This window comes from Colletes gigas, unplaced genomic scaffold, assembly GCF_013123115.1.
Source record: "Colletes gigas isolate AHSC1104 unplaced genomic scaffold, ASM1312311v1 Colletes_gigas_Sc00077, whole genome shotgun sequence".
In the NCBI taxonomy this organism is placed as follows: Eukaryota; Metazoa; Arthropoda; class Insecta; order Hymenoptera; family Colletidae; genus Colletes; species Colletes gigas.
In genome coordinates, this window is record NW_025106706.1 from 253,330 (window position 1) to 277,844 (window position 24,515).

The 24,515-nt window shown below is 37.2% G+C and overlaps 1 protein-coding gene across 2 annotated transcripts in view; it reads left to right on the forward strand.

Annotated features, from left to right (window-relative positions):
* The window catches only part of LOC122403830 (activator of 90 kDa heat shock protein ATPase homolog 1), a 43,283-nt gene extending 24,870 nt beyond the window's left edge, over positions 1 to 18,413 (forward strand). For both annotated transcript variants that reach the window (XM_043407584.1, XM_043407583.1), the window contains 4 exons: positions 2,948 to 3,030; positions 3,150 to 3,287; positions 7,364 to 7,599; positions 18,199 to 18,413. In XM_043407584.1, the coding sequence (XP_043263519.1) occupies positions 2,948 to 3,030; positions 3,150 to 3,287; positions 7,364 to 7,599; positions 18,199 to 18,283 (542 nt within the window). In that variant the 3' untranslated portion in view covers positions 18,284 to 18,413. The remainder of the gene's footprint in view (positions 1 to 2,947; positions 3,031 to 3,149; positions 3,288 to 7,363; positions 7,600 to 18,198) is intronic.
* Positions 18,414 to 24,515: the final 6,102 nt, after the last annotated feature.

Below are 24,515 nucleotides of genomic sequence, written 5' to 3' on the forward strand. Positions count from 1 at the left end.
TCCCCTTAACCAGTTCCTTATCCTCACTGGACACCCCTTTTTCTCCAATATCTGCCCTAACCTATTGAACCTTACGTTATCATACGCTCCTTTCATATCCAAAAACACCCCCACTGTTGGCTTTTTCCATCTAAAATTCTCCCTCACCACCGCCGCTAGCACATTCAAATTTTCCGCCGTCGATTTTCCCTTCCTGAACCCCGTCTGACATTTCTCCATTATCCCCGTACTCTCCGCCCACAACTGTAGCCTCCAATGACTTTTTCCATGATCTTTCCTACGCAGGATGTAAGCGTTATCGGTCTCAGAGCCTCCTTCCCTGGCTTATCCATTAGACACACCACTCCCTCCTTCCAATCTTTCGACACTTTTTTCTTTTGTCGTGGGGAAAATCTTCGAAAGACTCTCTCCCCCCCCACCTCTTTGGGGAGAGGCGGGAGGGGTGTGCGGACAGGAGGCACTGCCACCCCATCCGGTCCGACCCTACGCCGCCTGGCGGGAGGGGACTGGTATCAGGACCCCCCTCCCAGCCTGGGTCATGCGCCACGCCGAGGGGGCCGCCCGCGTCGCCTGACGCCCAGGCGACGCTCTCTCGCCACCAAACGAGCGCGAGCCTCAGCACGCCGCTGACGCTCGCGCTCCCTTCCCGCGGTCTCCTTCTGCAACATTACGATTTCGCAGAAGGAGGCCACGGCCCTCCACTTCTCCTCGCTGCCGAGCATGGCGCGCACCATGCCCGGCAGCGAGACATCCCGCCCGATGACGCCGATCAGGACACGGCGTTCACCCTCCCATGCAGCGCATACCTCGAGGGTATGTTCCGCCGTGTCCTGCTCAGCGTCACAATGGCAGCAACGCGCCGTCGGCTCCTTCCCTATCCGGCACAGGTATCTCCCGAAGCTGCCATGCCCCGAGAACACCTGTGCCATCCTGTAAGTGAGGCTTCCATGGCCTCTGTCCAGCCACTCACATAGGAATGGCCGAACAGCCCCGACTGTCCGGTGCCCCGCGGTAGGCAGAGCCAACCGCTCTTGCCACGCGTGCACCACGAACTGCCGGGCCTGGCGCTTCAACTCGCCCCAAGCAGGTTCCTGCACACCCGGGACCGCCCCCACCCCCGCGCGACGGTCGACGCGGTGACGATACATCGTCGCGTGCGACCGCGCGAGGAGAATCTTTCGACACTTCCCCTCTTTCCCAACTCAACCTCATCACTTCCCACAACATTTCCACCATCCTCTCCGTTGATTTTCCTAGTATCACATAATCAATTCCATCTTTCCCCGGGGCCGACCTCTTCCCCTTGCTGCTCCCAATCGCCCACTTAACCTCCCATCTACTAATGTCCCTATTCCACCTTCTCGCCAACGGAAACTCTATATCCTCCAACTCCCCATTATCTATCTCCCACTCCCACTCTTCCTCAACACTCCCTCCCTGCAATTTCTCTATCTTCTTCTCTTCTAACGCGTTCCTCGTAAAATTATTCATAACCTTAGACTCCTTCAAAAACCCCTCCTTAATCGCTTTTACCCTCTTCCATATTTTCCCTACATTCTTCTCGCTGCTTACTTCCTCTACCAACCTCTCCCACACCTTCGCCTTCTTGTCTTTTTTCAACAATCTCCACCTTTTCCTACTGTTCTCCATCACATGAAAACTTTCCACCGTTCCCCGCTCCCTCCACTCCCTCATACTCTTCTTCCACCCTTCCCATTTCTCCTCACATTCCTTGTCCCACCATATATTCCTATTCCCGATTCCCCCCTCTCCCTCCTTCCCCACTATTTCCATCTTTTCCCCTAACCCCCTCACTCCTCTTCTTCTTCTCCCCCTGCTTTCCTCCCCTCATTCCTTCCTCCATTGCCACCCTCACCGCTCCCAACACCGCCCTTTTCCACACCTCGTACTTTCCCTCCACCCCCCTCCCTACTCCTAAAATCCCCCGCTATCAACCCCTCCCTTTCTCTTAACTCCTTCCCAAACACCTTCCATTCAATTTTACTTTCATTATATATTCTGTTTCCCTTTTTCCTTTCCCCCTCCGTCACGAAAGCCCTCCTCTCCCCCCATCCCTTTAACCTATAACCATTAATTATCTAATGATCCGACCCCAAGTCCATCCACGACTCCCCCACCTCCACTTTCTCTCTCTCATCTACTTTCACTATTACCAAATCCAAGTTCGACTCCCCGACCTTATATTATCATTCACAACCACCAGCTCATTCCGCTCCAACACCTTTTCTAAGCTTATCCCCGCTTTCGTATTCCCCTTGCAATTCCACGCTCTATTATGCGCATTCATATCCCTCACCCATACCGTCCTCCCTCCGAACCCTACCCTGTCAACTATCTCCTGCCAATTCCTTCTCTGCAAAACTTGCCGACGGTCTCCTGTACGTCAAAAAAACATTTATCCCCTCCACTTCCCTCTCCCCCTTTATTCTTACCACCAATAATTCATACTTTCCCTCCACAGCACTTTCCGCTATCTTTTCCACCCTCAGGTTCTCCTTATACATATATGCACAAGAGTCTCGAACCCGGAACCGAACTTTCTCTTTTATTTCAATTAATCATTGTCTCTGCGTTGTCAATTTTTAAATACCCCCAAATTCTCAAAAATTCATACCTTTTTACCCACGTTTCCGAAACTAAGAGCAAATCATATTCATCAATGATCTTCTTTATTTCATCCCCCTTGTTCGCCACACTCCTTGCATTCCATACCCCAATCTTCAGCTCTTTCATCCGTCCCCTCTGCTCTCCTTTTCTCTGCACTTTTCTCCTATTTACTCGCCCCTTGACCTCTAACCCTGCTTCTACTACTCTTCTTCTTTATTGCTTCCCGCTGATCCTCTTCTCACCAGTCCTCTTGTAATTTTCTCTGTGCTGATTTTGAAAATAGTTTTGTACGTTAATTAATTTTACATTTTGTTATTAGAATTTACAGTTGGAATGATTCTACCCAAAAAAGATAGTATAAAGGAAAATATTTCAAATATCACTTCTGGATTCAACGCAAAAGTGAGTACAGGGAAAAATAATTAAAAATGCATATTTTTAAACTGATGTATTATTTTATTTTTTTTATAAATTATTTACAAATTATTTGTTTTTTTTAAATTTTATATTAATTTTTACAGATGCAAATGAATTCTAGTGCAGTGTCATCGAATAATAAAATAGAAGTAGGCTGTAAGATTTCGACAACAACAATTAAACAACAGCAGAAATTTCAATGCAGAGCAGAAGAATTTTACAGTGTTTTCTCAACAATTGAGGTAATGTAATATTAGTATTAATTAATTGATTAAATAATACAACTCAACAATTTAACATTAATGGAAAGAGCTATGAAAAGTTACAGTTAAATTTTAATACGCTAAGTGGTTGAATTTTTAAAATTGCAAATAATAAAAAAAATTAAAATTATGCATTACATCGTTCCGTCTGAACTAGTTCAAGAACTCCAATGGGGCTACTCAACCGAATTAATTTTTGTTAAAGTCAATATCTAGGAATTTATCAAAGTGTTTTCTATTATGTTATCAAGGAAATATGGTAAAGCAATATTTCATTTAATTGTATAATAATTAAGGCTGTCGAAATACTCGAATATTCAATCCGCTCGAAATCTGCATCGAGCCGAAATACTTTAAAGTTTCAATCTTATACTTAATCTTGAATCGAATTCAATGGTGCCCAAACAACGGGGAAAAAGGAGACGTGGAAAGAGTGAATATGCAAATTTTATTTCATTTCTCGCCTGTCTTTTAACACTATTCCTACCACGACCGGTCAAATGACCGTTTTTAAAATTTCGTTTAGAATTTCCTATACATACAGGGTGTTCGGCCACCTCTAGCAAAAATTTTAATGAGCGATAGTAGAGGCCAAAATAAGACGAAAATCAGGAATACTAATTTGTTGATGGAGGCTTCGTTGCAAAGTTATTAACATTTAAAGTTCCGCCTGTAGAATGACAATCCGCTAAACAGCTGGTTCGCGCGGACGGTTGCGGCAGGCGAGTGCTAGTGGTTCTCACGCAGCATGAAAAATTCTGCTTACCGACATTATCGACAGCCTTAGATTTTTGTCCACTTATGGGAATGCGAACACCTTACGTTGAATAAGATTCAATCTGTCTTATGAAAATCCAGAAGGGCATATCAAAACTCGTCCGACGAGATTTTCACAGAGAAAGGGTGAATGCCAGTTCCAATACACAATGTTGTGAACAAAAATTACCCACATGCGATTATACACGCCCCACGATTGTCCACAGTGTCCACAAGTATCCACAAATAATCCTTTCAGGCACTAACCACTATGCAATTAAATAAACACGTACCGCGATTATGTTATTCGTGAATGTCTACGTGTACGTGTATCACGATTCTTCCGAGTTACTTACGAATAAAACTGTTATTAATTTTTCAAATACACTTCAATTTAAAAATGTAAACAGGAATTTAATAAGTATTCGCTGATTGTTTATATCACTGTATTTCTTACATGCTACTTAATACATAACTGAAATGTGTCGCGTGAACTAGCTTGACTGATACTGTTTTACGACTGACTAGCTGGCCGAACACGTGCCGATGCTGCCCTTTGTCTCCGCTGTGTGTGAGAGAGATAAGCGAGGCGAGTGACGTAGAATCGGGGCCTGTTCGGCATATGTTTCTCTGAACCTCGTCGATCGATGGCACAGTCAGCTGCTAGTATTGTTACATTCTTCGCCGTGAACGTAAATCGATGCGAAAATTTCATTTATCCTGCGATTCCTTTTTACATTTTTAAATTGAAGTGTATTTGAAAAATTAATAACAGTTTTATTCGTAAGTAACTCGGAAGAATCGTGATACACGTACACGTAGACATTCACGAATAACATAATCGCGGTACGTGTTTATTTAATTGCATAGTGGTTAGTGCCTGAAAGGATTATTTGTGGATACTTGTGGACACTGTGGACAATCGTGGGGCGTGTATAATCGCATGTGGGTGATTTTTGTTCACAACATTGTGTATTGGAACTGACATTCACCCTTTCTCTGTGAAAATCTCGTCGGGACGAGTTTTGATATGCCCTTCTGGATTTTCATAAGACAGGTTGAATCTTATTCAACGTAAGGTGTTCGCATTCCCATAAGTGGACAAAAATCTAAGGCTGTCGATAATGTCGGTAAGCAGAATTTTTCATGCTGCGTGAGAACCACTAGCACTCGCCTGCCGCAACCGTCCGCGCGAACCAGCTGTTTAGCGGATTGTCATTCTACAGGCGGAACTTTAAATGTTAATAACTTTGCAACGAAGCCTCCATCAACAAATTAGTATTCTTGATTTTCGTCTTATTTTGGCCTCTACTATCACTCATTAAAATTTTTGCTAGAGGTGGCCGAACACCCTGTATACCCCAAATTGAGACCGTACAGCGGTGCAGTCTTCTCATCGTTTATATGTAGATGTCCTTACATAGTAAGTACGCATCTTGTACTCTCATCGCTATCATTTAAATTTTATCCGACTTGTTATAAACTATTGCTCCATATTTATTAAAATTTACATCATAGATGCCATGATCAGTTATCTTCGCAGCTGAAAGTAAATTCTCGTTTACTCTCATCACCGCTTCTTCATATGTTTTCAACGTGGTTTCGCCTCTGCCACGAAGTTGTCTCTCATTTCGCCCACGATATCCGCTCTGAGAATTTTTTCCTATTTTTCTTCTCATTGATGGAGCATTTCTCTTCCGTTCACGGCAATCCGCCGCAATGTGGTTAAATCCTTGGCAGTTAAATCATTTTTTGCTTCGTTTACAATCAGCTGCCATGTGTCCTTTAATGCTACAGTTGTAACAATTACCATCAATTTTGGCTCCCTCTTTTACTTTCCTCACTACTTCGTAGTCTTTGTTCGCCTTCTGTTCCTTTCTCTTTACTCTTCTGAGCTCCTCCTGATTTAACGCGAATCTGATATCATTTACTGATATATTCTTCAGCGATTCGAGTATTCTCACATTAGAATAATATTCGGGCCGAAGTCCTCGTAATATATACATTTTGAGTTCATATTCCTCAATGTCTCTTCCCAGTTGAATGCATTGATTTTTCAAACTTTCTGCCCTGTTTATAAAGCGTCAACTGTTTCATCCTTCGCCATCTTGATGTTTGGCAGGTCGCTAAGCAATCTAGCTTTTATCTCTTCTGTTTCGGCGACCATATCTAATCCCTGATCACAATTTATCAGCACTCTTCTCGCTACTATATTTCAACAATTGTGCCTTACTCATTGTATTAATCATCATGGTTCTCGCAGCATAGTTATTGTCATCCCACTCGTCCCAATATTTCATTTTTCCTCGTAGGTAGCCACTCCTACACTTGGTTTTTCTACCGATATTACACCAGTAACTTTTTTTCAAAGCTTTTTTGACCGTAAAACTGCTTCTATTTTTTCCTTCCATGTAAAATAGTTTGAATCGTCAAGCGGTTCAATGTACTCAATATTGCACGTATCGTCCATCTTTATACAAATTCTTCAATTCACTTTCTCGAATACTCTCTTGGAACGTTCTCAGCAACCACGCTCTGCTACCATTTGTGGGTGGATGAATAGAACGTATTGATTATAATTGTATAACGTGTGAAAACTATTTTACAAGAAATTGATACATTAACAACGATTTGTTCTACACGTCTTCTCGCTCTCAATGCTCGCTAAACAGTGACCAGTTTCAAGTCGAGTAATACTCGACTCGTATTTTACGAGTATTTGAACAGCGCTGTTAATAATAAAGAAATATAATAATTCTTTTTCGTAATTATTTCTTCCTCGTGTATCGATTACTGATTTAAAATGTTGAAAATCGTATACCGAGCGATGTAATGACAATTACTAATCTTTATAATTTTGAAAGTCAGAGAAAAATTAACTGAACAATAATTAAATGATACAAATAAAATAGCGAATAGCGCTGAAGGTTTCTTTGTAAGCAAATGTACTTTCGAGATATTATTTATATTTGTAAACATAAATATATTACAATTCACTACAACTGCGCCATATTGACTATAGTATAGTAATACGAACTATTTTTGTTATTGCTAATATTTCAATTTATTGGACAATATGATAATAGCAAACCTATTTGTTTAATTTTAATTTTATTATTAACCAAACACGGACGTATTCTGCTATGAATTCATGTTATATCAATATATTTTATTGTTTTTGCTTTATTTGCAATAATAGTACACCAAACTATATTACTAGTTTAATTTCACGTCAGTAATATAACGATCATAATTATTAGGTAAGATATTTATTTTTAATTCAATAATATCTTCTACAGATGGTTCAAGCTTTTACGAAAGGACCAGTTAAACTTGAACCAAAGATAGGAGGCAAATTCGAGATGTTTGGTGGTAACATACACGGTGACTTTGTGGAAATTACACCAACAAAGATCGTTCAAAGATGGCGTTGTAAACAGTGGCCTAATGGCCATTTTAGCACTGTTACTATCGAAATTGCTGAGAAAAGTGATCATACTGAAGTGAACTTAACGCAAATAGGTGTACCAGTTAGGTAAGAAAATGTAACTTAAATAATACATACTCACACGATCTATCGTATTTTGTTATGTTTTTTAAATATTGGTATATCGTGAAACGACATATTAAGTAGATCGAAATTTATTGCTACAATTTACTACTCTAAGAAAATTGTTTGTCATAAATTTTACATATTTTGGAATTCTACAAGAAAAAAAAGTGAAAGTAGTAGTTCAATTTTTACTATAAAAATAGAAATCTATACTCGGATCAGTGAAACGAGCCAGCAAAAGGAAATAAACGACCCTGAATGTGAGTCGTAAGTGTCCTTTGGCAACCAATGACTCCACCTGCATCATTGACCACGTGAATATCACACGAACACTTTGTTTTTCTTCATTGACTAGTCTCGTTTACTCGAATACAGTTATAAAATAGTTTCAATAGAAAACCTACATTTTGTATTCCTTTTATGAATTTTCAGTCAAGAAATTTCAACAAAAGGTATATTGTAGGGTATTATATGTATAGGTTATTATAGCCGAATAAGAGGGGCAAAAGTGAACCTAACCCAAACCAAATTCTATGTGTAATATACCATTCAATAGCTTGTTACGTATGTGGGATTCTTGCCCTTGTGGGTTGGGGATATACAAGGGAATCCCTGATGATAGAATAAAATGGCAGGAACAGATGTTTAACAACGAAAAAGATAGGTTTATTGACTGATGTTTACAAGTGCTCGGCTTTGGTGCAGGGCGATGACTGCCTCTTCAACCGGGTCCCCGTCTTAAAAACTAATGCCTGTTTACATTATCCCCGCGTCGCGCGGTCACACTCACGCGCCACGCCGCTCATTCACCACACGTATGCCAAACGTTTCGTTCCCCAATTCTTCCTTGCCAGTTGCGTGCATTAGGAAATCGCTCTGCTACTTATCTAACCTTTGAAATGGGTGTCACTTTCGACGAGATACAGCAGCTTGGTAATTAACGCAATTCGGAGAATACTGAATACGGTAATTTCTAACGTACATTTCAATCTACTCCCACAAATTTTTGGGTATATAAACCCCGCGATCTCCTTACTCGGGAGATCATAATCGTACCGTCACGTTTAGAGTCAACGTCACGTCTCTCGTTATACAGTGACTCGCATTAATATTCGGACACCATGCTGTGTGCGAGATTATTGCTGTATATATTTGTTTACAATAGTGTTATTGAATTGTTTTTTTCGTAATATATTAAAATACTTATTGTAGTTAATAGAAACATAAACTTTATTTATTTCACACACATAGTTTTTTGCAAAATAAGTGATAAAGTCAAGAATGTCGAAATTTAACATCGCAAAAATATTCGGACACAACAGTTTACTGGCTGTAGTAAGTCGTTGGATCCAGTCGGTTATTTTGCTAGTGTACATTGTTTGTAAACATAACGTCTAGCGTGCATCCAAGAGTCAGTACTGTTATTGACTTCGTTAATAGTAGACGTATTATTAGTGAATATGGGACGAAAAGGCAAAAATACATCCTTTGAAATTCGACAACTGGTTATTTACCACAAAGAAAAGGGAAAATCATATCGAGAAATAGCCAAATTGCTAAATGTAAGCAAGAGTACTGTAGCAGATATTGTACACAGGTATATTCATGAAGATCGAATCGATTCAATTCGGCAAAAGGGACGTCCAAAATTATTAGATTCTCGCGAAGAACGCAAGATTGTTAGAAAAATAAAGAATGATCCTAAAGAAAGTGCTATAAAACTAGCTGCCGAATTATTCCAAGAATCTGGAAAGAAAGTGCATCCCGACACAGTGCGTCGGGTATTAAAAAACCATGGATACAACGGCAGGGTTCCACGAAGAAAACCATATATAAACGAAGTGAATCGTAAGAAACGATTAAATTTTGCTAAAGACTACGTTTCTAAAGACCAAACATGGTGGAATAATGTAATATTTGCGGATGAAAGCAAATTTAATCTTTTTGGGTCAGATGGACGAAGAACGATATGGCGTAAAGTCAACGAAGAATTGAAATTAAAAAAGGGTATAGCCGAATAAGGGGGACAAATGTGCCCCCAAACCGAATGGAACGAGCCACGGGTCATTCGATAGCAAAAAAAAAATAACCCCTGTTTGCAAATTTTTAACTTGAAATCTCGACCGTGGGGGTAGTAATGGGGTGAAAACGAAAATCATGTTTTTGAATTATTTCTCTTGACCTATTGAGTAAAAAAATGTAAAAAAATTCAGAGACATTTCGGGTACCGGGGCACATACTTTGGGAGATTTTCAGATTTTTTGATTGAAGAACCAGGTAGTGAAAAATAAAAAACAGCAAAAAATGCCGAAAAATGCCGATTACGTATTGAAGGAGGCCCGGAACTACTTTTATACTTTTACAGTAAACAGGTATTACTATTACTATTACTCTCAATTTTTTTCAGATTTTTCATTTTGGTGCGCCGCAGTGAAAAAAAATAAAAACCGAGTTTTTCCTCGTTTTCTGCGTATTAGAGTAACTTACACGTTGAATTTTTATGCATCCTTCAATATATAAGTGTTTTGTAGACTGTTTAATGTTTCTACACTAAGCAGAATTACATAACAATTGAAACAAATAAAATAAAGCCAACCATTGGGTGTATATATCCTAAAAAATCAACGATATTTTCAACGGCGTCGATGGCGCAGCGTTAGAGTGTCCGACTGCTGAACCGCTGGAAGTTTTTTTACCGTAGGTTCGAGTCTCTCTTCTGGACTTAGTATTTTTTTTTCTTCATTATTTTTTTTTTCAAATTCTAACTATATAACAATGCTTTATATTTATTTATAAATGTTCTGATAGCATTTTACAAATATTTTAACCTGAAATATGTATAAATGTAGTCTTGAAGTGTTTGTTGCGTTTTTATTTTTTTTGTCAACCACGATTATTGTTTAACATCTCTTACACTGAAATTAATGTGAAATGTTAGTTTTCAAATCTCTTACCTTTGACTATTGTGAATGGATCGGAGCAGAAGATTGTATATTGGCTTACTATTACTTCTTCTCGCCCTTCGATCAAGCAGATCTTTCCTTCTCGTTCTCTTTCTTTCATAAATATGAATGTTTGCTGCGGCTTTCAGTATCTAACGTAGACATGTAAGGGCCATTCCACGCCAAATCTATTAACCCACTCTCTGCCAATGATACTTTTTTCTAATAAACCCATTTTTAAGTACCAGTTTGAACGTTTCATGCTTATTTTTGAATGAAGTATCATTGCTCGATGGAAACCACGGGGAAAAATGATTAATTGTCCTACCTGCGTTACGAAGGAAATAAAGGTTCGTTGGGTGTGGGCCCAGACCGTTCAGGTCAATGGGTGATTGTCGCGTTCGGGTTTCACAATGTATTTTTTAATTACTCAGTTCAAGCTACTGTATGCGATGGGATTTATACATAATTACTTGGCATGGTCCGTAGAGGTTGGTCCTACAAGTGTTTCCATTATCTTTAAAACCAGCAGTAAGGAAAGGATAATAACCCTTACATGTCTACGTTAGATACTAAAGCCGCAGCAAACATTCATATTTATCAAAGAAAGAGAACGAGAAGGAAAGATCTGCTTGATCGAAGGGCGAGAAGAAGTAATAGTAAGCCAATATACAATCTTCTGCTCCGATCCATTCACAATAGTCAAAGGTAAGAGATTTGAAAACTAACATTTCACATTAATTTCAGTGTAAGAGATGTTAAACAATAATCGTGGTTGACAAAAAAAATAAAAACGCAACAAACACTTCAAGACTACATTTATACATATTTCAGGTTAAAATATTTGTAAAATGCTATCAGAACATTTATAAATAAATATAAAGCATTGTTATATAGTTAGAATTTGAAAAAAAAAATAATGAAGAAAAAAAATACTAAGTCCAGAAGAGAGACTCGAACCTACGGTAAAAAAACTTCCAGCGGTTCAGCAGTCGGACACTCTAACGCTGCGCCATCGACGCCGTTGAAAATATCGTTGATTTTTTAGGATATATACACCCAATGGTTGGCTTTATTTTATTTGTTTCAATTGTTATGTAATTCTGCTTAGTGTAGAAACATTAAACAGTCTACAAAACACTTATATATTGAAGGATGCATAAAAATTCAACGTGTAAGTTACTCTAATACGCAGAAAACGAGGAAAAACTCGGTTTTTATTTTTTTTCACTGCGGCGCACCAAAATGAAAAATCTGAAAAAAATTGAGAGTAATAGTAATAGTAATACCTGTTTACTGTAAAAGTATAAAAGTAGTTCCGGGCCTCCTTCAATACGTAATCGGCATTTTTCGGCATTTTTTGTTGTTTTTTATTTTTCACTACCTGGTTCTTCAATCAAAAAATCTGAAAATCTCCCAAAGTATGTGCCCCGGTACCCGAAATGTCTCTGAATTTTTTTACATTTTTTTACTCAATAGGTCAAGAGAAATAATTCAAAAACATGATTTTCGTTTTCACCCCATTACTACCCCCACGGTCGAGATTTCAAGTTAAAAATTTGCACACAGGGGTTATTTTTTTTTTGCTATCGAATGACCCGTGGCTCGTTCCATTCGGTTTGGGGGCACATTTGACCCCCTTATTCGGCTATACCCTTTGAGAGCAACAGTGAAACACGGGGCGGCAGTGTAATGGTGCGGAGTTGCATTTCAACTGCAGGTGTTGGTGAACTAGTTTTTATCGACGGCATTTTAGATAAGATGAAATATTTAGACTTATTGAAACAAAATTTAATCAAAAGTGCTGTTAATATGAACATACGCAATAGTTTTAAGTTTTATCAGGACAACGATCCTAAGCACAAATCGAGAATCGTACAGGAATACTTACTATATACCTGTCCTAAAGTGTTACACCCTCCGCCTCAATCGCCAGATTTAAATCCTATTGAGAATTTATGGGATCAATTGGATCGTAAAATTCGAACAACACCCATAAAAACAATAAAAGAATTAAAAGAACGTTTATTACAAGAATGGAAATGTATAACACAGGAATATTTAAATAAAATTATATCCAATATGCCCAAACGATTACAGGAAGTAATAAGACAAAAGGGTCAACCTACGAAATATTAATACTGTTCAAAAAATATGTATATTTTATATAAAATTTATGTAAGTTATTCACTGTCCGAATATTTTTGCGATGTTAAATTTCGACATTCTTGACTTTATCACTTATTTTGCAAAAAACTATGTGTGTGAAATAAATAAAGTTTATGTTTCTACTAACTACGATAAGTGTTTTAATATATTACGAAAAAAACAATTCAATAACACTATTGTAAACAAATATATAGAGCAATAATCTCGCACACAGCATGGTGTCCGAATATTAATGCGAGTCACCACTGTACGTCTATGGTTCCGATAGTCAGTTGCATCTAGTGAGATTGGGCTACAGTACCCTTTCGTATCAATATTAAACCATATAGAATCCATGAACCGGTATAAATTCTATTACGGCCTTTATTTTCAACCGACTTATTCCGCATCGCCAGTGCGTCAACACTGTGCAAAAATTATTTAGTTAATTATAACTATTCTTTGAACGCGACACAACTTGCACTAAACATTTGTACATTACTCGTTGTTTTGAGAATATATTAAATTTTATTATTAAATCAGAGTTACCCAACTTCTTTAACCCATCATTACATAAAGCGATTATTATTAGTTAAACGTTCCCACAATAATATAACTTTACCGCTCGAGTTATATTATATTTAATAATTGAAAGTTACGAGGTCAACTAACATATCCTGAATCCAAATACGAATTCTTCTAACCTAGTGGCTCCTCGATTTCGCATCGAGTTCGTCCACGCAATCTATTACCATCCTAGCGGCTCCCTGATTACGCATCGAGTTCGTCTGCGTTTATTCCAACCTCCTAGCAGCTCCACGATTTCGCATTGGGTTCGTCTGCGTCCTCAAAAATCCTAGTGACTCCCCGATTTCGGATCGGGTTCGTTCACGACGTTACACCCTCCTACGGCTCCCTGGTTTTGCACCAGGTTCGTCCATATGTGACTCCATCCTAGAGGTTCCCTGATCCTCGTTGTCAACTATCCTACCGACTCCCCGATTTCGCATCAGGTTCATCCGTGCACCTAACTAACAAATTGATACCATATTCCATACTCTCTTTCGCACTCGCAGACCACGCGCGCTGCACGGCCGTGATTCGTAACAAGCTTATCGAAAGAAAACACTTTGTGCGAATTTTTAACCCGAAATTTCAACGGTGGGGATAGTAAAGTGGTGATAAAGAAAATCATGTTTTTACATAATTTCCCTTGTCCTGTTGAATACAAAAATGTAAAAAGATTCAGAGACATTTAGGATACTGGGACACATATTTTGGAATTTTTTTAGATTTTTCATTTTGGTGGGCTATAATAAGAAAAAGTAAAAACCGATTTTTTCGTCATTTTCTGCGTGTTAGAGTAACTTACACTATGAATTTCCATGCATTCTTTAACATATGAACATTTCATACACTGTTTAATATTTTTACACTAAGCAGAATTACATAAGAATTAAAAAAAATAAAATAAAGCCAACCATTGATCGTTATATATTTCAAAGTATCGACGATGTTTCCAACAGAGTTTTTGTTGACGTAGCGGTAAAGTGTTCGACTGTGGAACCGTTAAGTTTTTTAATCGTAGGTTCGAGTTTCTCTGAAATTAAATATTTTTTTTATTCATTATTTTTGTTTCGTATGCTAACTATATAACAATTGTCTATATTCACTTATAAATGTTCTAAAAGTGTTTTAAGAATATTTTAACCTGAAATATGTATAAAAATAATTTTGGAACGTTTTTTGGACGAGAAATCGTCATCCAGCCTTATCATAATTTGCTAGTCACTCTTTAGCAAGTCACGTGTGTTTTCTTCTTTTTCTTCTTCATAAAATTACATTTTACTTGTACAACTTTGGCTACGTATCCATTAAACCCTCTTTTAGGAATCTTCAGAACTTGGATTTATGGTATGTGTTAAATCAGGATTGTGTGAGTGGGTTGCATAATAATTCGTACACCATTATTAATGTGTTCTCCTTATTAATAACAGAATTTAGTGGAACTATTCTCTACATGTCTTTTCAATATGATATGTGCTTGTACGCTCTACAGAGAAATGAGATGAACTCAGTCATTCTTAATAGTATGATTGCCTATAGACTCTTGTTTTCAAAAAAAAGATGAAGACTGTAAAACATCACTGTGCCCTCAGACCACCAACCTTCATCTCTTTCATACAGCAAGCAGGATAATTAATAATTTATGTCCAAAAATAAGCAATGAATAATCAAACTGATACTTAAAAATCCATTTATTAGAGAAAAGAATTATTGGCAGAGAATGGGTTAATAGATTTGGCATAGAATGAACGTTATATTTCTACGTTAGATACTGAAGCCGTAGCAAACATCCATATTTTTCAAGGAAAGAAAAAAAGTGAGGAAACTGCTTGTAGAAATAATAGTAAACCAATATACAATTTTCTGCTGCAATTCATCCACGATTGTCAAAGGCAAGAGATTTGAAAACTAACTTTTTACATTAATTTCGGCATAGGAGATATTAAGCACTAATCATAATAGACAAAACGGACGTAACAAAAAAAGCAAAGACACTAAGACTAAATATAGATCATTGTTATACATATAGTATTATATACGATTAGCACTTGAAAAAAAAAAGAAAAAAAAAGTAGTTAAGTCCAAAAGTGAGACTCGAATCTATGGTCAAAAGACTTCCAACGGTTCCACATTGGGATATTTTTCATTATGGCGCACCAAAATTGAGTACTCTTATTGTTTTTTATTATTTATAATCTGGTTATTCAATCTAAAAATCTAAAAAAAATTCCAGAATATGTGTCCTAGTATCCGAAATGTTTCTGAATTTATTTACATTTTTGTATTCAATAAGAACGAGAATTCAAGAGAAATGGCGCAAAAACATGATTTTCTTTATTGCCCTTTTACTACCCCCACCATCGAGATTTTGTATCAAAAATTGGCACAAAGCATTTTCCTTCGATAAGCTGTCGAATGATCCCATCACACGTTCAATTTAGTTTGGAGGCACTTTTAATCCCCTTATTCGGCATACCCTTTCATAAAATTAACTTCTTTAGCAGAAATGCCTTCGATTTTTTGTAAAGTTTTCGTACAATAGAATAGGAAAAGTTGGACGAAAACGTAATTTTATTTTTGCTCTTTTATACACCCCGAGATGAGATACTGAGTTTGAACTTGATTGGAAGAAGAATTCCCCATAGAAGAGGCGAAAATTGTTGATAATATAAACATCTCTTTTTATAAATACACAATTGTGTATAACTATTCTGTGTATATTTTTCTTGTATCGTTTTAAATCTACCACTTATCTCAGACACAAAATTTTCTTTATTCTACGGGGGAGAAGGTCCTTCCCCAAAAGTTTGAAACCGCTAATTGTAAGCTATCGTTGATATGTAGGATGTTCAGCCACCCCTAAAAAGAATTTTAATGGGAGATTCTAGAGGCCAAAATAAGACGAAAATCAAGAATACCAATGTGTTGATTGAGGCTTCGTTAAAAAGTTATTAACATTTAAAGATCCGCCTGTAAAACGGCAATCTACGAGCAGCTGTGTACACGTGATAGATTGCGATAGCTCTGTACTAGTGATTCTCGCTTAACATGGGAAACTCTACTTACCGACGTATTAAGAGCTTCATATTTTTGTGCTGACTTATGAGCACGCAAACGCGTTACGTTGAATAACATTTCTAATACACAATGTTATACACAAAAATCATCCACACGCGGGCATACACGCACCACGATCTCTACAAATAATCATTTCAGGCACGAAGCACTATGCAATTAAATATATACGCACTGCGATTATGTTATTCGCAAGTGTCTGTGTACACGTACCGCGAGTGTCCAGCCCGCGGGAACTGTAATCTTACGATAAACAAAGTCTTCGCATTTATTTGCTTTCGCGTCGGACAGTATAATACATGGTTCAGAGAAACAAATGTCAATCGGGCCCAAGATCCTTACGCCAGAGATGTTCAATATGCAGCGCATGACATGATTTAACTAAACACAAAACTATTAATTTGTTATCTTCAAATAAATAAATGAATTAAATAATAAAATAAAATTTAGTTCAATTATTTTTCTTATAATAAATTCCAGTCTTGAATCAAATTATTTGTTGATGTGAAATCAGAGTTTATTCGATTTGTGGCCACATTTTATGTACCCTTGCAGTCAACGATCGCCAGTTTTTTGACGTCACTCGGGCAATGCTTCTCTCTTGGTTCGAAATTCTGAGATTTATGCTGTCTGCTGACACGCAGATGTCAGAATTCTGACCTGGTACTTGGCGAATTTTTGCCCTACCATATTCCTCGCTTTTTTGACGTGGAGAAATCTTCATAGGCACCTCGAGGCCGCCCCTGTAAAGGGATGATCCTCGATATAATGCCAAACTCCTACCGGTTAAAACTCTGCGGTGACCGTCCTCTGGCGCTGCAGCAGAGGACCGGGAACTTTAGTGGGACATCACAGAGTCCTCCATCGCGCCTTGCCTGTCAAGGTTCATTTCGGAGGGAAGGACATGCATGTTCATTCCCCCTTGATTTCTCTGTCGTGACGCCAGGTCACTGGGCGCCCACGGCCCCGGGGCTACCCTTCAGTACTCGGGCCTCTTGCATTCACCGACGTGGTGGCCGGAGAATAAAGTTAACGGCTATAAGTCGTCCCATCAACTCCGAGCTCCAGCAACATCGGGAATGGTGTGACGAAGGAAAAGGGAAGAGTTAAAAATAGAATCACCTGGACGAATGAGTCCAAACGGTATGCTGTTACATCTCTCAACAGAATCAGCTATTAATCTCGTTACAGTGTTCGATGTCAACGCAAATAGATGTCAAATTTCGTTTATCGTCAGATTCCTTTTCATATTTTAAAATTTAAGCCTATTTGAAAATTTAATAACGGTTCGATTTGTATTTATTTACTTGAAAAATGTAGAACTAAACCTAGCGGACGAAACAATCGCAGTGCGTGTTTATTTAATTTCATAGTACTTCATGCCTGAAAAAATTATTTGTGGACAATCGTGGTACGTATATGGTCGCGTGTGGATAATTTTTGTGTATAACATTGCGTACTGGAACTAACATTCATCCTCTCTCTGTGAAAATCTTGTCGGATAAGGTCTGATATGCCCTTCTAGATTTTCATAAGACAGGTTGAATTTCATTATTTGAACCCAGTATTTGCATTCCCATGAGTTAACACACAAATGTAAGGCTGTCAATACGTCGGAAAGTAGAGTAACTCATGCTTAAATTTTTAATACATAGGTGTAGAACACCCTGTATAAAATTTCGTACAAGAAGGATATTAGAAGAAAAGTTAAATTAAAAATCGGAAAATTATATTTTCACACTAATCTCTGTACACTTTATAAATATTTATTCATTAATACATTCTTGGAAATTATAAATAAACAGTAGTACGTATGTAAAAAATAATTAAATATTTTCGTTTTTTGCAGCGAAGAAGAACCGACAAAACAGAATTGGGAAAGGTATTACTGGGATGCTATAAAACGTACATTTGGATTTGGTTATTTTATGTAATCTATGTATATTCTAAATGTCACTTGCTTATTGATAAGTAGAAAAATAATTAAAATGTGTATTATCGTAAGCCGTCTCGCAAATCCTTGATGAACTAACCGCATAATAATCAGCCTGGTATAAATTGTTTTTCTCCTGATATTAATTACTACAGTGAATTCTTTTACCCTACTCTTCCTGCTCTATTTCGTACATTGCATCGCGTAAGTAAGAGGACGGGTCATAGCTTAAACCTAAATGAAACATCGTTTGTATTAATAGTTGTATATGTGAAATAAAACATGTCAGATATTTAAATGCTGATCCTTTATTATCTGCTTTTCAAATCATTTATTATTTTTGTATCGGGGTCATTCCATGCGAAGTCGGACACCTTTCGGAGTACCATGTCGGATTTTGTTCTACTTTGAATATGTTGTAGTCTTTAGTGATATATAAACGTATCTCGAAGGATTTTTAAAAATTTTTAAAATTGTTGGTTTTACATCTGTTTGAAATATAGAACTCACTTTTTTTCAATAAATAATAGCTGCTAATGTAAGGAAGTTATAAAAATGAAATTTTAGGTACTTGTAGCAGACCCATGGGAGTATCAAATAAAAATTATTTCAATTAAAAAAAAAATTTGTTTAACTATTTATTTTGCAATTGTTTACAACAAATGTCATTTTTTATAGCGGGGAAATATTTAAAAATCTGAAAAAAATGGGCATATAGTCCTGTTTGTCCCCTTCACGGACCAAGTTTTAAAAATACGGACACTTTAAAATTGGCCTTATAAAAATTAATTGAATGGAACGCTGCGTCGCGTCGTGGCATGCTGGCTCGACCGGCCAAGTCGCGCAGTGTCTGCAACCGCCAAGCGGCTATACCTGCTATTGTTATAGATAGGGTGTTGGACTGCAGGAAAATGTAACAGTTATTGGACACTCACTCTTTGTCAATGACACTTAGCATTATACACATTTAAGTTGTCAATATTCAATGGGATAGGATGTTCAATGTTCTAGTGGGATAGGATATGATGGGATGTGATGGGATTAGGTTCTGGTTAAGAAATAATGGTTGGATTGTACCAATGATCATCTACCGGATTAAATTGTTTGTTATAAAATTACTTACCTCATAACAGCTACAACTGTTGATATTTCACTGTCTGAATAAATTCGGGCAGTTAAATGTGTTACTTCTTTGGTTGGAGTAAATGAATGAAAATTACGTGTTCCACAGATTGTTGTAGCCAGTTCACGTCTTTCCAGCAAGAATTCCGAATGCTCCTTATATTCTTCTTTTGAGTTGAATTCAAAATGTACATTTTTAACAGCAACACAGTTTGTAGATGAATTAGAAATCCGATTACCAAATGTATATTTTTAATATTGGCAGTTGCCCAATCAAATAATTTTTGTGGTGTCGTTATCTGGTCTTCCAACGGTCTTTGTAAACTAGCTCGAGCAGCAAGGCGTTTTAAAGAACCACCAATACCATCGCATGCATTTTTGCCATGCGATGTTGCAAAGTAATGCCATTCGGCGTTGATTCCAAAGTCTTCAAAATGGAAATTGAGAATTAATAAATTATATTTATTTTTGTACTGTGATGATGCTCCGTCAGAAAAATATTTGATTTCCTTGATAGTTGTGCCATGTGTTTCCTTCAAAAATTCCACTAATTTCTTCTGGTATAAATGGACTGCAGTGCTGTCATGTTGGAGACAATCCGAGATAATTACAAAGTTTTCATGGTTTAAACAAATATCCACCTGATAATATGCAATGAATGTGTGTATTGTCGCCTGTTTGTTGGACCAATGATAATTTTGGATTTCGTCTTGGATAACGAAGAAATAATTTTCCGCAAAATCGCCGACGACAACAAATTCATCAGGTCCTACATTTTCTTTAGAATATTTAAAAAAGCTGATTTGACTTCTTGCAATAAAATCGTGAACTTGCAACTTTGGTAATCGGATTTCTAATTCATCTACAAACTGTGTTGCTGTTAAAAATGTACATTTTGAATTCAACTCAAAAGAAGAATATAAGAAACATTCGGAATTCTTGCTGGAAAGACGTGAACTGGCTACAACAATCTATGGAACACGTAATTTTCATTCATTTACTCCAACCAAAGAAGTAACACATTTAACTGCCCGAATTTATTCAGACAGAGAAATATCAACAGTTGTAGCTGTTATGAGGTAAGTAATTTTATAACAAACAATTTAATCCGGTAGATGATCATTGGTACAATCCAACCATTATTTCTTAACCAGAACCTAATCCCATCACATCCCATCATATCCTATCCCACTAGAACATTGAACATCCTATCCCATTGAATATTGACAACTTAAATGTGTATAATGCTAAGTGTCATTGACAAAGAGTGAGTGTCCAATAACTGTTACATTTTCCTGCAGTCCAACACCCTATCTATAACAATAGCAGGTATAGCCGCTTGGCGGTTGCATACACTGCGCGACTTGGCCGGTCGAGCCAGCATGCCACGACGCGACGCAACGTTCCATTCAATTAATTTTTATAAGGCCAATTTTAAAGTGTCCGTATTTTTAAAACTTGGTCCGTGAAGGGGACAAACAGGACTATATGCCCATTTTTTTTCAGATTTTTAAATATTTCCCCGCTATAAAAAATGACATTTGTTGTAAACAATTGCAAAATAAATAGTTAAAAAAATTTTTTTTTTAATTGAAATAATTTTTATTTGATACTCCCATGGGTCTGCTACAAGTACCTAAAATTTCATTTTTATAACTTCCTTACATTAGCAGCTATTATTTATTGAAAAAAAGTGAGTTCTATATTTCAAACAGATGTAAAACCAACAATTTAAAAAATTTTTAAAAATCCTTCAAGATACGTTTATATATCACTAAAGACTACAACATATTCAAAGTAGAACAAAATCCGACATGGTACTCCGAAAGGTGTCCGACTTCGCATGGAATGACCCTTGAGTCAGTTGAATTCGGTCGACGAGGACGAACATCAGGAGAAATTTAAAGGCACGTGCCGTAGGTCATTCTGAGACATTTAAATTGAAAAAAAGTTTTCGCGTAGGTATTCTGTAATTTTCTGTTCTTTCGCTTTTCTGCTTTTATATCATGGAAACGGTTGTGAAATCGAAGAATAAGTGTAAGCGCGGTTTTTTATCTTCATGGATAAATGATCATAGATTTAAATCATGGATACGTGCAGTACCCCATGATAGAAGTCGTTTTTATTGTACTTTATGCAATAAGTCTTATTCTTGCGGTTCCTCAAACGTGTATAGACACGGAGAATCTGGGTGTCATAAAAAAAATAGTACTTCTAAAAGGACTTTTATGACTCAATGGCTTGAGAATGATTATTTCAAGCCATGGTTGCATAAAGTCGACGGCGACCCTTATTCATGGTTCTGTTCGGTTTGCAACAAACAATTTTCATGTCGATTATCGACGATTTATAATCATGCAGATTCTCAGTGTCTCATTGAGAATTATAAAAAGAGTAACGATAACGCAGACAATTTGAATAATAATTTTACGACGCAAGCCGAAGAATCGCCTCTGTCGTTGGATGAAAGGATAAAATCCGCGGAAATCAAATTTGCCAAATTAATAGCCGAAAAAAATATTCCGTATCGAACCGCAGAGACGATTCTTGAAGTTTTCAGAGACATTGGGCAAGATCCTGATGTCTTGAAACATATGTCGTTCGGTCGAACAAAGTGTTCAAATATTATATCAAACGTTTTGTATCCTTTAGAAACAAAACGTATTTCTAGTGTTTTACAAAACACTAAATTTTCTATTTATATTGACGAAACATCCGACTCGACCAACGAGAAATGGATGACGTTTCTTGTTCGTTATGTTGCACCCGAGACTTTGGATGTTCGAACGGAATTGGTAGAATTATTACATCTCGATGCCAGAAATTGTGACGCAGATAATTTATTTAAAACATTTGAAATTGCCATGATAGAAAGAGAAATTCCGTTCGAAAATATTGTCGCGTTGTCATGTGACAACGCTGCTGTCATGACAGGGCGACACTCGTCCTTTATGACAAAGCTTGCAACAAAATGCAGGGACAAATTTTTGACTGTCCGCTGTCCGTGTCATCTGTCTGCAATGGTAGTGCGCGAAGCGTGCAATACCATTGCAGACATATGCGAGAAGTTGTTACGAAAAGTAGCAACTTTCATATACAGTAGTCCCAAACGTTCGGCTATATTCCGCGAATTTCAGCAATGTTTTCAAACAACCGACAGAAAAATTTTAAAATTGTGTTCTACGCGATGGTTATCGCATTATACATCCGTAGTTACACTTTTAGAGAATTGGGACTCTGTATTGCTTTTTTTGCAAGAATTGACAATAAGCGAGAAATCAGAGTCCGGGGAACGTCTGTTAATCTCGATGCAAAATCCAGAGGCCAAAGCATATCTTTATTTTCTAAATTACGCTCTTGAGTTTTTTTATAAATTTAGCATTTTCTGTCAAACTCAAGAGACAAGAATTCATTTGCTTCAAAAGACTGCGGCAGAACTTTTATGCGATATATTACGCAATTTTCTGAAACCGCAGCTTTTGAAACACATGGATTTAGTAAGAATGATGAATTTTTCTGTAGTCGAAAATCAACTCCCATTTAATAGTATAAATTTAGGAACAGAGTGTCTTAATTTTCTGCATCAACTGAATGCAGAAGGCAAGTCCGACATCGTAGAAACCGTAAGGAAAAATTGTTTAATGTTTTATATTACAACTGCAAATGAAATTCGTCATCGATTGCCAATCGATGGCGAATTTCTTAGCAAGTTGTATGTTTTTGAACCCACTTTTATATTAAATGATACAAATAGAGACATTTCCTTCAGAAATGTTCTCTTAATCGCTAAGAAATTCGGCGGCTTCGACGAAGAAGGACTGCAAACAGAATGGTCAGTATTGCCTTTGGAATTTACAACGAAAGGTAGACAGACGCTTATCGAGATGAAATTCTACGGTTTCTGGAAAACAATTTTATTAACGCGAAATTTGGACTAGAAAATTAAATTTCCTGAATTGATGAAATTAGTAAATACAATTAGATCACTTCCAAATTCCAATGCCGATGCAGAAAGATTGTTTTCCATGTTACCTGACATAAAAACAAAGAAACGGAATAAACTTTCTTCGGCCAGCGTCAACTCTATTTGCGTTGTGAAATCTTCGTTAAAGGCGCAGAGGGAAAACTCTCAACCCATGGCGGTAGATGACGATCATCTAGCTCTATTGTATTCCAAAAATTTATATCATAGATTTGCTAAGAAGCAAAAGTGTAATTTAAGATTAAACGCAACATATGACAATAACTTTGAGAATTTTCCCGCTACGTCATATGACGAAAATTAAGGTACCGATTTACTACAGAGCTTTTCTCTAGAAAGATTTTTCTCTCCAGAGAAAAGCTCTTTAGTAAATTCGTACTATTAGGCTGCAATGACAGTATAAACGTTTTCATGCGACGTCGCGGTAGACTGGTCTTGTTACGTCAACGGTACCGCGACGTAGGCGCAACAAGGTGTAATGCATGTATGTGACATAACGTCACGCGAAAGCGCTTACACTGCAACCGCAGTCTTGTTAGTGATGTCCAAAATATTTTTTTTTGGACATCGCTAATATGTATACAGGGTGTTCGGCCACCTCTAGCAAAAATTTTAATGATCGATAGTAGAGGCCAAAATAAGACGAAAATCAAGAATACTAATTTGTTGATGGAAGCTTCGTTAAAAAGTTATTAACAATTACATTCAAAAATTTCAAATCGTTCTGGAAAAATTATTTTCGGTTGCGGGGGTCAACTACAATCATTTTTGGTGAGTACACATACCTCCGAAATCCTATCTACTTTCGAGAAAAAAAATCGAGTAGGTGCTGAAATTTTTCGGCGAAAAAAAATTTTTCAAATCGTTCTAAAAAAATTATTTTCGGTTGCGGGGATCAATTACAATCATTTTTTATCATTACACATACCTCCGAAATCGTACGCACTTTCGAGAAAAAAATTCCTGACTGAAAATCCAATTAGGTGCCTAAATTTTTCAACGGAGAAAAAAAATTGCAAATCGTTGTGGAAAAATTATTTTCGGTTGCGGGGGTCAATTACAGTAATTTTTGGTGAATAGACATACCCCCGAAATCTTGCGCATTTTCGAGAAAAAAATTCAGTAAGGG